Source organism: Natator depressus, chromosome 2 (assembly GCF_965152275.1).
Source record: "Natator depressus isolate rNatDep1 chromosome 2, rNatDep2.hap1, whole genome shotgun sequence".
NCBI classification, from domain to species: domain Eukaryota; kingdom Metazoa; phylum Chordata; order Testudines; family Cheloniidae; genus Natator; species Natator depressus.
In genome coordinates this window covers 95,133,152-95,148,953 of record NC_134235.1, presented here as the reverse complement: position 1 = coordinate 95,148,953, position 15,802 = coordinate 95,133,152, and the positions used below count along the sequence as shown (strand labels likewise).

The window sequence follows — 15,802 nt, the reverse complement described above, 5'->3', positions numbered from 1 at the left end:
TAGTTAGAATACTAAATTTAGGACTAGATTGTGTCTAAGAATAGGTGGATTGTGGAGCCCCACAGATCCACAGCACAATGCCTCCTGAATTTTCTGGGGCAAAGCCTAACACTATTCTTGTCACAGCTCTTCTTCCTCTCTTTCCCATCCCACTCCCTTTTGGATTGTGACCCCACTCTCCTCACTCCATGGGTGGAAAGCAGGGCCGACTCCAGGCATCAGCGTTCCAAGCAGGTGCTTGGGGCAGCAGTCAGAAGAAAGGGGCGGCAGAGTTTCCGCAGTGGCGGCAATTCGGTGGCAGCTTCTCCGTTCCGCCGGCCGTGGTGGCAACTTCTCTCTCCCCTGCCGTCCACGGCGGCAATTTGGCGGCGGCAGGTTTTTTCACTGCTTGGGGCGGCAAAAACCGTAGAGTCAGCCCGGGTGGAAAGACAGCAATTTGACTACAGGGTCAGCAACTGGCTCTAGCACAGGGTGGAGAATCCTTGCACAACCTGTTCACACTCTGGACTGTTGTGAGCTGAGAGCAGGAAGTTTATTTGCTTGTCCTTCCTGATGTCAGCCAAGCAAAGCTGGGTCTGCCTCTTCTTGCCCATTTTGGAAGGTATCGCTTGAATTTACTGCCTTTACAAACAACCATAAGAAGAGGGCCAGTTAGCCTGCCGAGGACCCCAGTGCTGCATTAGTACTTTAGGTGATTCAGTAAAGGTAACTGGCAAGTTGGCTAGCTAGAGTCACATGCTCCATGTTGAGGGTGCAGAATACATAGTGTTTCTGAGTCATCCCCCCTTCTTCAAGAAAATATTTAACTTTTATTTTCCCTATATAATCCCATTCCCACTCTGAATGGCTTTTGATGAGAGGGAACAGCAGAATCAATTTCCTAATGTATAACACACTTATAAGACATAAGGATATAAGTGCTACTGTGGACAGTAGGAGTTTGGTTTAAAATAAAAAACACAAAACATATTCAAAAAAGCATCCTCATTCAGGACAGAATTTAAGACTATGCTTATGTTCCTTTTAAGTCTATGGGACTTAAGCTTTGTCCTGAACAGCGATGAACACATGCTTAACTGCTTAACTGCTTTGCTGAATCAGGCCTAAAAGAGGAGAACCCACAATCTAAAAAGTGAAAAGCTGTTAGTGGTAACAAGGCAAAGTGTACTAAAGAAAAACAAAAAAGTTACACATATAGAACTAAAAACTACTATTACCATATACAAAGGAAACAGATTAAGTGAGACATATACCTCAAATGAGAGAAGAAGATCTCATGAGTGACAAAGCCACAGATCTCATAGAAATCTTTAGTACTTATGGGAGAAACAGCATTCAAAAAGTTAAAGCACTTAAGCTTTATTCCATGTTTCATGTGGTGAGGCATCTACCCCTGAGGGTAGGCTTTTTTCATCCATTCTCCCATGTTTAAAACAAAGAAGATACATAATATGGACAAGACTGGGAGCATGAGCATCTCAATTATAAACATTTCAATCCTATAGAGTCATTTTCAAATTTATAATTGCACTAATAACAATCCCAAACCCATCTCTTACCCAAATTTAAATACACATTTATCGACAAGCTGACACAGTTGTGATCTTATTGGACTAAATTCACCCTGGCGTAAGTGGCAGTAAGTTCACTAGCTTCAGTGGAACTGAGAATGCTTAATGCTTACATTAGAGCTAAATTTGACCTGATATTTTTAAAAGTAAAGTGTAAAGGACTTGATGTAGATAGACAACACAACCACATATCACACAGTACCTTTAAAATCAACTAGAACATGTGAACAAAAACAACAGCTGACTTAAGAGACAGGCAGAAATGTGCAACTACATTTGTCAGTATATAATCAAATCCCAAATGATTCTTGCAATAGCAGTGGCTAAATAGGAATTTTAAGTTCCAACCACCTTTGACCTCAAAAAAGGGAAAGCTTCTTCACCCTTTCCCCACACCCGCTCAAAGACTGACAGTATTAGCTGCTACAATAATGTATTTTCTTTTAATTGTAAGTTTAAAAACAACAGAGAAAAAGCCATTGAAATATATATTAAAGCTGTGGTTTTGGGAAACTGAGTACCAAGTCTGTAGGGAGAAAACAAAAAAAATGAAAACTAGTTATGTATATCATTTTTATAGACATACCAATTATTTATATAATACAAATTGTGAATGCTGTAATATTTTTGAAATTTTGTATGCATTCCCTGATTTAAACATCCTACTACCTTAATTAACCCTAATATCACCAAATAAACTAGTGATTATGTATTTTGTACCTTTTTTAACTTCAGTTTTGGAGCTCACACTCAAACTACTTGATGGCTTTCCTGAAAATTATGAACTCTCACTTTTTTTAGGAAAAAAAAAAAAGGCACCATTCAAGGCAAGCTTTTTTTGGAGTGTTTACACTAAAAAATTGAAAGCAGCACAACCACAGGAAACAGTGATAGCAAAAACTATCTAAAGTGTGCGTGCTCAATAAACACCATATTTTAATTATATACTGGCAACCTTCTGGAAAGCAAAAATGATAGCCAGAGATACAAGCACCTTAGTAGCAGGAAAAATTGCAGCTATATTCTGATCACAAGCAAATGACAGCTCAACATCTCATTGATACTGATTTAAGTCAGCTATCACGCCTCCCCCCCTCCCCTCCCCCCCAAAAAATTTCAATATTTGATTCAGGATTTCATTTTGTTTATTGAATACTCCACAGATTCTCTTGTGAATGAAATTTTTATTTACACACTGTATCTAGAAGCAGATACATAAATCCTTATACAATTATTTTTCAAAAATGTGCAAGAAATTACTATAATTTTGTTTACAAACCAAAACACATTAAAATCAATGGACTTTGGATAATTCATTCTTTGGTGTGCTTAGTACAAATAACGCACACCTAGCTTGAAACATACAGAAAAATGTAAACTACAGCAATCTGGATTGCAAGTATTAATTTCATGGCACTCCATCACCACTATAAAATTCTTTAACCCAACATGTATTAATACAAAATTCTGTAAGAATTTTTTTCATTATCCGTGTTTAGGGTTTAGAACACTTTCCAGATACAGCAAACTCCATAATATTTTGTGATGTTATGAGCTATTAACTATCCCATGTCTATTAATAAAGAATGTTTTTAATATTTTTCTCTGTAGAATTTTAAAAAGTATTAAAAGAAATAAGATTGGCAATCAATATTGTACCCATCATTTAGCTTAGAATTTAAAAGTTATGTAACTGAGAACCATTCCTTACTGGAATTACAGGCAATATATTGCTGGTATTATGATTTAATTTACATAGCCAGAATTCACACAGTATGAAATGCAGAGAAGAAAAACTTCTCATATTTTCATTAGCCCAGCAGTCAATGTTCATATAAAAGCACCTCTTAGCATGATCAGACTATGAAATGTATATATTTGAAAATAAAATTTCTAATTAATAATAGCATTTCCAAGGTTACTAATGGTGGAAACCATCTTGATAAAAAGGATGGTATTAATTTATGTCAGCAGCAGCATAAGGGACCTGCAACCTGACCAAAGAATATAAAGAAACTTCAATTTTGCTATTTAATTAGCTTCAATTAACACTGTTGTAAGAATCAGAAAAAAACCTTTGACATAATATCGAAATACAAGCTGTAGTTTTATTCTTCTAATTAGTAAAGCAGTCAGTGTCACCAATAACTTCATCATCTTGTAGCTTCAGAAATAAATTTTATTTCAAAGTTTCATCTTCAAATACATTTTGCAACAATTCAGTTGCAAGTCTGACTGTTGTGCTGACTAAAATAAACACTGTTTTACTTTAAAGGAACAGAGTCAAGTCATTTTTATTTTTATTTAATCTTTGTTTATCTTCTTTTAAAGGTCTGAAAATAACTTTTTCCTCAACCTACCATTTTTGTTTTCTTCCATTTGGCAAACACAGATTTTGTTCCTCTATTTGTTATGGAGCACAAACCAACACAGTCTTTCCTGATTACAGTTGCTGCCTTTTAATAATTTTCAGTTGCCTTGTAACTCAACAACGTTACTGTGGCTGTCACAGTAATCGCTATAATAAGCAACTATAAGTCAGTGTTTTCAAAACAGGGTTTCTTAACTTGTGCTCCTACTATTGGCTGGAAGACTGCTTCAGTAACAAAAAGAGAGAGATTCTGAATCCATCAGCTTTTAAAAAAATATGTCTTTACAGAATGGTGGATTTCAAAATATTTGAAATTTAGGACATTACAGCATCAGATTACAAAAAAAAGTCTAGGCAGGTCATCTCTTAGGTCTAAATTACTTGTCAGGGTCCTTTTAATCAAACCTATGGAAAGCTCATCCAAAAGTGGCAATTAGAACTGGACCTTTTACTAAGTTTACAATTAAAGTACACAGCAAGGAAGGCAACTCAAAATGGACTGGATGATTTTAACCAAAAGTAATATTTCGAAAGTAACCAACTCTTATAGGTGACCAAACAAATAAATGAAGACATGGAAAAGAAACTTGGCACACAAGTTCATATACATTTTCTTAACAGAGCAATGAAATTGGGATATTAGAGTTTCACATGTTTAAGCCCTTATACAAGGTCCATTAAATACTTATGCACAAAGCATATTTTAAATGCATCTTTCAGTTTGTTAAACACTGGGATATATTTCACTAATTTTATATCATTGCCTAATGTACTACACCATTCCAGAGACTTTGTACAATGTACAGTCCCTCTGGACTGCATGGGGGAAGAACTTTTAAAGTGAAAAAAATGTGAGAGGTTTCATCCTAACAAGTATGTTTCATATTCCATAAAAATTATTTCCTCTGTCCTCCTCTCAGATAGAATCAGAACACTGTACCATGCTATAAGATTATTGTGCCTTTTTTAATAAAGTTTGTAGCCCTGATTCAAAGAAGAAGAAAAAAACCTCCAGAAGAGAAAAATCTGGATTCAAACTTGCATAAATATATGTGAATGGCAGAGACAACAAATTAAACATATATACTTTTCTGAGAATATTTTTTTTACGTTTAAAAATATTATTGGACAAAAGAAGAAATCATTATCCTCTATCCCTCAGAACAGACAGGCTTTATCTGCCTTTGATTTTTTTTTTTTAAATTCTGTGGTCCAAAAAATAAATTAAAAAAAATATATATAAATTTAGCATATCAATTCAGGCAACCCAAGATGTAGTGCTACTGTAGCACTTGGCGGCAATAGTGTATCCAATGCTACAAACTCATTTCAGGGGCAAAAAAGCTAGATATAATAAGCAGAAGAAAATGATCCAAAAAGGATTTATCCCAGCCTTTTTCTATGTTGGTCTTTACTAAATAGAAACTCCTGCCAACTGCTGATGGAGAAGGTGACATGCTAAAAATATAACATTGATTTAAAAACAAAACAAAAAACCAAAGTTAGTCATGGTCACTTTTAAAATTGAAAACACAAATGTAATATAGCTATAAAGGGAAACACCAATATGATGAATATTGCACAAAAAAAACTCTGCAATCTAGGGTCCAGTCTCCCAGTTCAGAAATCTCTTTTAGAAAGTCAGGCTCCCCATAGACTTTTCAAATGCCACTATCCTTGTCAGATGTTAGAAATATTTACTAAATTGATATGATACCTTTATGTCAAATCAATCAATTTTCATGACAGCGCTTGGGACTGTTAGTAACAAAGCATTTTTCTGTGGCCACTGTATTAAACCAAAACCCCTTCTCCTTCTAATTTCAAATATACAAAGGTTAAAAAAAAATGCAGCCTTGGGGATAATTTGTTTAAGCCCTCCCCCACTCCCCCAAAAAATCCCAGAATCAAATCCTAGCTAGCTATCAAAATGCAAGAGAGAAAGAGAAGAGGGGGGACAAACCAAAACCAACTGTAGTGTAGAAATTGGCTTTAAGAAGTCTCGTCACATTATCACTTTAATTGATAGTTCCTACAATTAGGGAGATTTGTAGATTTTTTTTCAACAGTGCCATTAGTAATCCATGTTTAGCACTTATCTTAAATACTACAATTTCCATATTGATGCTCTGTTTTTCAAAACTGTTTTAAAGGCTGTTTTTAAAAGGAGAAGAAAAAATTATAAGGAAATTCCAATAAAAAGAAAATTCAACCCAATTTCTCAAAGGCAAAATAGCGTGTACAAACTATGAAATCATTTAGGAGAAAGGAGGTTTCCAAAGATATGCTGCATAACTATATTCCATCACACAGCTACATCAATTAATAAGTTTGAAATTAGGGCAGTTCTATGGAGATGTTCCTTTAGGATGCTGGGAAATCATTTTCACTGTATACCTAAATTCTGTAATTTATCTACATGTATGTTTTGTCCACAATTATCTTTATAAAATAGGCCATTTTAAGAAGACAAAAATTCCATTCTACAAGTTTCATTTCACTTTTACTTATTGTTGAATACACATGAAATGCACTCTGAATGCATAAAAATCACAGTGGATAGCAGCAAAGAACTTGGGGAAATTAAGGAGAATTTGATCATTCACATTGAGATTATTTTCTGCACATTGATGAAAGATAGCTATTTCACACTTCTAAAAACCTTGAGATCATTCTTTTTTTAAAAAAAAAGAAAGCCCCCTCAAACAAACAAAAAACACCAAACATAAACAAACAAAAAAGATGCATTACCCTTCTTTACACACAAAAATGAAACATTGTTATGGCAGCAAAAGATTTTGATAGCAATGAAAATTTGTAAACTGTATTTCAATCTTTTTTTTGTTCCCAAAGTGCAAGATGCAAGATTCCCATAAGCTTTCAGTAGTGCTTTTCTTGTAAATAATCCTTCATTTTGTTTGGCAAAGGCAGTTTCTGGATCAGGTCTATTCTGGTATACTGACGTATAACAAAACGACACAGGTACTGTAAGGAACGCACCTGCATAAAACGAGATACTGGGTTTGTCAATCTCACTGGGTAAGTTGCAGATCCAGGCAATCGAGACCTTGAATAGCAAAAAGCTCCATTTTCAGAGTCCCTGATTGAATGTTCAATTAGATCAACAATAGAAGTATGGCCCTCCACATCTGGTTGTTCATAAAAGCTAAACCTACCGTTTGAATGTTCAATTCTAGTATGAAGAGTTTTACCATGGGAGCGAAAACTCAGGCTTAAAAGATAACGGTCATCAGAGCTATCTCGAACAAGAAATGAACCATCGGGCACATTCGCCAGTTTTCCCTCTGCCTCCCAACGTGTGATAGGGCCCCAGTACCATCCTTGTTTTGCAAGTTTTTTCAGTTCCTCTGTGAGGCTCGTCACAACCATAGGACCACTATTTTGTACAGAGTCATAGACTCTTCCAACTCCTGGGGCAGAGTTAGGATCAAAATTCAAATGGCAGCGCATACTTTCAGCCACATGGGCATCTGTGCCATTTAGTCCATTGAAGTTCCTTTGGATTTGATTATTCTGCATTGGAGGTAGCAATGGTGAAAGTGGAGGGACATCACTGTGATTAACTCTTGGGCTTTGCAACATGACTCCTGTGGTACCAATCAACAAACCATTCACTGCCTGGTCCACAAAGATATCTGGAGCAACAACTACATCTTGATCCACCTGACCCTCATCTTCATGAAAAGCATTTCCGCCCACTTGAGAAGAAACAGTTGAAACTTCCATGGGTGAGGAACTATCCAGACAGTAACTACGTGATCCTTCCAAAGGATACATTCCCTCATCTAAAGGCACAGTATACTGAATGTAGTCCTGAGGCATTAGTCCAATAACTACAGGCACGTGTTCATCAATATGAAGATGTAGGTCCCCATTCTGGGATTCTGTACTTTTTAATGTATTGTTTTGTTCTTGAAACACACTATCTGACTGCAAGTCATGGAAGTCCTTTCGAACACCATTCAGTGCTGGGCTTGGGTTAGAGGAGTGGACCAAGGCCTTGACTTTCACTTCCATTTTGATACAAGTCTCTTCTGAGTTTGTCGATCGAAGAGGCCATGGTGTTGGACTGTAATGGTGGTTACGGAGAGATGTGGATCTTAGAGGTCTTTGAGCTCTCACATCTTTAAAGGTTATTGGAGCAGATGAGGAAGAAAAGGTATCGTCATCAGCAGAGCTTACAGATGGCGTGCTGCCTTTCCCTTTTTGCTTTTGTTTTGCTGAAAGCCTTCTTTTTAAAGTACCCATTAAGCTTTCACTTTTTGATCTATTTTTGCCACCTTTTTCATCTTCACTGTTAACTTCACAGCTAGCCAAATCTTTACCATAGCAGCTGCCAAACAAGGAGTCATCTTTTCCAAATTCACTTAATGATGGCTGCTGAACCACTACAAAGTCACTTTCTTCTTTGCTTTTATTTAAGTTAAAGGACTTGCGAATTGTTTTGAGACTAATTTTCTTCATTATGACAAGTTACCAAGTCTGGCTGATCAAAAACTCTTCTGGTATTTTAGCCTTAACACATGTAGAGCAGCTTCTGCTTCATGTATATATTTTATCCAGCCTCATTTAACTTCAAGAGCCATTTCCTGGAAACAAATAAAAAGACATTTAACTTCACAAAAGAAACATTTTAAATGAAAACTACAGTTGGGCACCAAATGAATGCAAAGCTGTACTTAGGAAATCCAGTCAAGTTCAATAAATGACTTAAAAGTACAACATCTGCTTTTTGAGTTGCCTGCCAATTGTTCTGGTTTTAAAATCACTTTTTAGTTCTTATATATAATTTTCCTGTCTCCTTTGCTATGTGAAAGACCAACCCAACACAGGGGAAGCTGACTAATTGTTGAGGATGATAATGGGTACAACAAGCTTCCTAGTCCAGGGCTAGATTGTGACTGGTCCTAACATGGCCATGAGGAAATTTTCCTGTGTAGATAAGCCCTAAGAGACCTTCACTCACTCTGTGTGCCCAGCCTCTTTGGTTCCCACATCACAGGTCCAGCCATGGGGGGTGGAGAGCAGAGAGAGCAAGGTGTACCTGCTCAATACTACCCATTACCCTCTCCTTCCTTCCCCACCCCAAGAGTATGTAGACAGAGGAGTGGAGAGTAGGTGGAGCCTTGGCTCCATCCCCTCTCCCCAACCCTCAACTGAGATGAAATGGTACAAGGGGCAGCACCAGGTATAGGGTTACAATAAGTTACTTCCCCCCTACTCCCTACCCAGAGAATTCGTTGCCAGGGCTCCTCATGAAGCAGCACAGCTACATGCCTCTCCTTACTCATGAGCCATGCAGCCTTGTAATATGCCTTTATAATTTGTGTACCACAACTACATTCACTCAGTTACTAACAACCAACCTTAATTTTTTGGTATAAATGATTACAAATGGAGCTCCCCAAGTTAGTAAGGGCTGCAGGATCATGCCCAAACATTAATTATAGGATTTCTGTCACACTTAAAAATGCCTTTTAATTTAAAGAACATGTTAAGAAAAACCATGTGGCTACAGGAAGAGATAACCATGAAAAACATTTTCTTGTTATTAAGGAGCAGTAGTTAAGAGTGAAATGAGAGTTTCATTCACAGAATTGGACTTATAACTTATAACAAGACAATATTAGTAACAATAACAAAACCAAAACAATCTCCTTCACATCTTATTGCAAGGTAACTTTTTTTTTTAAAAGGCAAATCAAACAAGGAAATTCAGAGATATGGTATTTACAAAAAATTCCTTTCATTCACTTTTCAAAGGTTCTCCCAACTCCCTTAGGGTCATCATTTCTTTAAAATAGGTGCATCCAGGAACATCAAACTTCATTGATGTTAAGTAGGAGCTTTCACAGGTTTGAGGGCATGCACATAGGAATTATAGAGACATTTAAAGGTGGTGTTGTGAAAATACTTAAATATGTATTAAGTAAAATACATAATGATATGGTATGGTATAATTTTTATTAGAATGAGTTTGCGATAGCAGAATTACTCACAAGTGGCAAAGTAGGGAGTAGCTAATAGAAAACTACGTTGGGACCACAGGAGAAGGAAAGCTGTATATTGGATGAAAGGCCAAGATGGGGAATAGGAAGGAGGTAGCCACTTATGAAAGTCAGAGGCTGTCTGGTCCAGCTTACATTCCAACACAGCTCGGATCTATGACTGGCTTCCAAGGTTTACAGGTATTTCTACTACTGAGCAATTCTTAAACATTTTTTAAAATCTAAGGAAATACTCAAGCAAAAAAACACTGAATGAATCTATCATTTGCAGCATTTATAAATTAAGTTTCTGGATTTCTTAATTCTCCCTGCTCCCTCCACTCTCAAATGCTAAGAATGTTTGTAACATGTTTGTAAATTGTAAGTTAAGGTTCTACTCTACAAAAATCAAACATATTTGAAATTAAGCATATGCAGAGTACGATCATCCAAATTATCTTAATTTTGACCCTCTTGAAGCACCCTGAGAGCAGACAAAACACATCTGCAAAAACTTTATCACAAAGTTTCACCAAGTTTAAGAATAAAGTATTAATTTTGACGCCTCTAATGAAAGGAACTGGTGGGAAGAGAGGAAAAGGTCATCTCTGAATTTTTCTTGGTTCTGAGTGCCACTATGGGAGCAGAGTAGTTCTTGTTTGGATTTATTTAAACTGTGCATTAGCATACTTTTGATTATTAGAGGATTTTTGCAAAGTGGAACCTTACCTTGGAATTTCAGGCTAATATATCTTGAGAAAACTCCAACATTATCAAACAACACTAAAGTAACTACCATATTGTAAAGAATACAAGAGAACTGTCACAAAATGACACCGCTATATTTTAAAATGCTTTAGTTGCCAATATTTTCTCATGCTAGTCTAGAAAGAAAGATCTGTCACTTTCCACTGCAACTGTGAACACTATGTTTTAGCACAGAAACCTTATGGATTATAGGTCTACAACTTTTGGTAGTTAAATATATTTATCAGATTAATAAAGCATATCATGAGAATGATGGTCATGTCTTGAAGGTATAAAAATTTGTGCAGGATTAACCTTGGTATGTCCCAGGGCACCAGTTTATTCACCCATGAACAAGCAACATGATCAAATGAATTATGGTCCTGGCCTGAAGCCCACTGAATTCAACTGAAATACTGAATTTAACTGAAATTGATTTCAATGGGCTTTTTATTAAGTCCTATTACGTACTGGACTAGTCTGCATTGAGAAGTCCAGTGACTTGGTTTAAGTTAAAAATTATATTGACCTAGCCTCATCGCAGGGCTGTGAAAAATTTGGCACCCTAAACACCACAGTTAGGTTGACCTAACCACAGTATTGCTGCAACTAGGTTGATGGATGAATTCTTCTGTCAACCTACCTACCACTTCTCAGAGAGGTGGATTAACTACATCAGCAGAAAGACCCTTTCCGTCATTGTAGGAAGCATTTACACTGCAGCGCAAGAGTGGCATTCCTGCATAACCATAGCTGTTCCTCTGTAGCGCAGACACACCCTTAACCTCTCTCTGTCTCAATTCTTCCAGATGTAAACTGCTAATAATACTTACCTCTGAGAAGTAGGTAGGCCTTATATTGAGGGCTGTTAGTAAAGAACTGTACAGACATACATACAGATGTGCAAAGAATGAAGCATTTAGGAACTCATTGGGACACTCTTGCATGCACAGATTTTTCCCACCTAGGGATGACAAAAATTAGTATATGTATTATTTCATGGAATGCATCTTGCTGTAGTGTTTGTTATAAAAGTAGCAGTTAACACCAGTGGGACAACTTCATTTGAAACTCTGTAAGAATTATAGTATTGCTGAGCCCCTGTACGGAAGTACTTTCTCAGTAGCACCTCCTGCATAGTCAATTTTAATACGTTCTCCAGTAAGGTCTGATGCAGATATCTGCTGCTGTGAATATGCAGTATGTTATGCCATGGTATTCCAAAAAGACAATATAAATATTTTAGGAATACTTTGAGATCAAAAGAGGTAGAAAGCTAGACAGACAAAATGAAATGAGAATGGAGACAGCCAGGGATCGAAGAAAGAAAGAAAAAGAAACTCTGATAGTCCAAAAACTTTTATTTTAAAATCAGATTTTTACCAAACATAATTTAGAAGAAGACATAGACTACTAAAGCCTAGGCAGGCTGCAAAAAGTTAACAGAAAGCTGCGGGCGGCCATGCCTTTGGACAGTCAATGTAAACAAACTGTCTAACAGCTCACCAGCAGATTACCTTGATGGGACACGTGCAGCCCGCGGGCCGCAGATTGCCTACCACTGATCTAACCCGACCTGTATAAAACGGGCCACAGGAATTCCCTGATTTAATTCCTGTTTGAACCAGGTCATGTATTTCAGAAAAACATCCAATCTTGATTTAAAAATCGCTATTAAGTTGTTCCAAGGTTAATTACTGTCACTGTTAAAAAATTACAACTTTTTCCAGCCTGAATTTGTCTAGTTTCAACTTCCAGCCATTGGATCTTGTTATACCTTTGTTTGCTGGACTGAGGAGCCGATTATCAAATTTTTATCCCCATGCAGGTACTTATAAACTGTGAACAAGTCACCTGAACTATCTCTTTGTTAAACGCATTAGATAGAGCTCCTTGAGTCTTACCACTGTAAGGCATGTTTTCATTTAATCATTCTCAGGGCTCTTTGCTGAACCCTCTCCAATTTATCAACATCCTTCTTGAATTGAGGACCCCAGAATTGGACAATGTATTCCAGCAGTGGTGGCACCAGTGGCAAACACAGAGGTGATATAATGGCCGTACACCTACTTGCGAGTCCTCTGTTTATACATCTATGGACTGAATTAGGTCTTTTGGTCACAGCATCACACATATGTTCAGCATATTATCCACCATGACCCCCCAAGTCTGTATTGGAGTCACTACTTCCTGGGAGAGAGTCCCCCATTTTGTAAGCAGGGCCTACACTGTTTGTTCTTATATGTGTTTCTTTACATTTGGCTGTATTAAAAGGCGTAAAGTTGCTTGCACAAAGTTCTCCAAGTGATCCAGCCCGCTCTGAATCAGCAACTGAATCAGCTCTTCATTATTTACCACTCCCATAGTTTTTGTGTCATCCGCAAACTTTATTAATTGTGATTTTCTGTATTCTTCTAGGTCACTGATAAAAATGTTAATTAGCATAGGGACAAGAACCAATCCCTGCACGAACCCACTAGAAACACACTTGTTGGATGATAAGTCCCTGCTTACAATTATATTTCATGACCTGACAGTTAGCCATCTTTTAATCCATTTAATGTGTGTCACGTTAATCTGTACGGTTGTATTTTAAAATTAAAAAGTCATGTGGTGCCGAGTCAATGCCTTAGAGATGCCTAAGTATAATATATTAACACTATTGCCTTTATCAGCCAGTCTTGTAATCTTATAAAAAAACAGGTATCAAGTTAATTTGACAGGATCTATTTTCCAGAAACACATGTCGTTTGGAGATGTTATGGTGGTGCTGTATTTAAAATATACCGTGAAAGCTAAAGAATTGCACGTGTTTGAACAAGCATGACATAGACTTGCTTATTCAAAATATTTCTGAGCAGTTTCAATTAAATCATGGTGTCAAAAAGGTTTAAATAGGACATCCGGCACATCAGTCATAATGGTTTACGTGTGGTACTGTGTCAACAGAAAGTTTGTGTATTTGTATTTATAGAGCTTTTATTCATTTTACGTATTTCACCTAGGTTAACTATAGCCATTTCCTGAGATAAACACTATTTACAGTGCTGCCAGAAGACATTACTATGTAACAGGTCAGCTTTGGAAATTAATCTCACACACACACTTTTTCTCCTTAAAATAATTAATACAAAAAGCAGACACACCCATATGTGGCCAAACTTGAACAATTACAATAGAAATAATAATTCTGAAGTACTGAATAGAAACAAAAATAGAATCACAAATTGACACAGAGCCATTCTCTAACATTTATTTATAGAATTTACGCTTGCCTATCATTAGGGCTGCAAGTTTGTCACAGAAATGAAAAAATTCCCTGATACTGACACTTCTCTGTTTGGCCGTGTGGGAAGGCTCTAGGTGGGTTGCCCCCACCAGTCTAGTGCTGAGGGTGGCACTGAGTGGAGGGACAGGGACATGTTGGAGAGCCAGACTGCTCTGCACTCACTCCACAGTGGCAGCTCCTGTGTCCCACAGGACTGGGCCCAGCTCCTCACTCCGTGTTGCAACCTGGCACACAGGGTTGCCCCGCTGCCCTTCCATCATAACAAGGGTGCAGCCTGGCCAAATTTGAATGAGTCGCATTGTGACCTGGTAAGTGTGGAGTGGGCTCGCTCTCAATGCTCAGGTACATTCTCACCGGACACAGGTGCCGTTGCTGCCTGGAGGGATCATGGGGTAGGCTCTCTCTCAACCCCTGGACCCAGCCCCACAGGATGGGAGTCATCGCTACAGGGTAAGTGCGGGGCAGGCTCACTCTCCAACTACCTCCCCCTGCCAGGGGCCTCCCACCTTACTATGCTGGAATCAGGGTTTCAGTGACTGCGCAGAGGGTGCTGTTGCAGGTCATCGGTGCCACCCAGGCAGGCGAGGAGGAGGAAGCAGTGGTGGTAGAGGAGGAGAAGGATGCTGGTCTGCTATGATTTTGAAGAGGTGGGGTTCAATTTCATTTATCAGGCAACAAATCAGTTACCCTTCCTAGAATTAGATTTTTTAATTAATTAATTTGTCTATTTATTTCCAACTAATGGAACATGAAAATATTTAACTTGATTTTTAAACTCACAATTGCACTATTGCTGCACTTATAGTATGCTATAGGTATAATTTAGAAATACAAAATCCCAGCTATAACAAGTTATTAGATTTATCTACAAAGTTTACAACATAGCAAAAACACATCCTGTTTCAGAGCATTCAGCACAACCGTGCACAGAGATAAACTGAACAGAACAATACAGACAGTACCCACAATCACCACTCAATGCATGGTTCTGGAGATTTAAAAAAGGGATTTGTTTGCTATTTTTTAAAAAAGGGGGATACAATTCTGAAACATTAAATTAAAGCCGAATACTGAAAATAGGGAAGTACATAGTTAGCCTTGGATCTGAAAGCATCTTAATACAAATGCATAGTTACTTAAAGTTGTGTGCTTAATTATCATAGGTAACGTGCCACTGATTTTTAATGCCGAATGTGCTATTGATTTGAAAGAGGAATTATGCTTATAGAAGAAACTGACATGACATAGCCCCAATTTACTAAGAAATATGTTCATTTAAACTTTGCACTACACATTAAAGCCACAGCCACTTAATTTATTTTTATTCTGTATGGATTCACACATTTTTATTCTGTATGGATTTCCAATACATCATTTAAAATTTTTTAATCCTAAACAATATATTAAAAGCTTGCACCTAACTGAGTCACATTTCTTTACTGATGAGGCACAACCACCATCAGGTTTCAATGCCCGGAACTAAAAGATTCACAATAGTTTAAATATTTGAATAATTCAGATTTCTTTTCAAATTGAGTACTCAAAATTTACCTTAAAATGAATACCTCTGTGATCTGAGAAGCTGTGTCAAAGTATTATGGAATACTTGAAAAAGGCTGGGGCAAATATAAGTACAGTTATTTTTATACATATCAATTGTTAAGAAATGGTTCTTTAAAAGCTAACAATAGTGTATTTTACTTAACACCTCTTAACTTCCATTGGTAAGTTGCACCTTCAGCAATATGTTAAGAGACGAAGCTGTCTAATGAGATTTTCCCACCATCCACCCTCAACACTTCAAACAGTACTGTAA

At 37.2% G+C, this 15,802-nt stretch overlaps 1 protein-coding gene across 5 annotated transcripts in view; it reads right to left on the bottom strand.

Moving 5' to 3' along the window:
- Window positions 1-2,742: 2,742 nt before the first annotated feature.
- Window positions 2,743-15,802, bottom strand: part of SOCS6 (suppressor of cytokine signaling 6) — a 41,194-nt gene continuing 28,134 nt past the window's right edge. For 4 of the 5 annotated variants that reach the window (XM_074944715.1, XM_074944712.1, XM_074944713.1 and 1 more), the window contains one exon: window positions 2,743-8,552. In XM_074944715.1, the coding sequence (XP_074800816.1) occupies window positions 6,823-8,427 (1,605 nt within the window). In that variant the 5' untranslated portion in view covers window positions 8,428-8,552 and the 3' untranslated portion in view covers window positions 2,743-6,822. Of the gene's footprint in view, window positions 8,553-11,530; window positions 11,626-15,802 lie in introns of those variants that run through there. The other variant, XM_074944714.1, reaches the window with a different exon arrangement.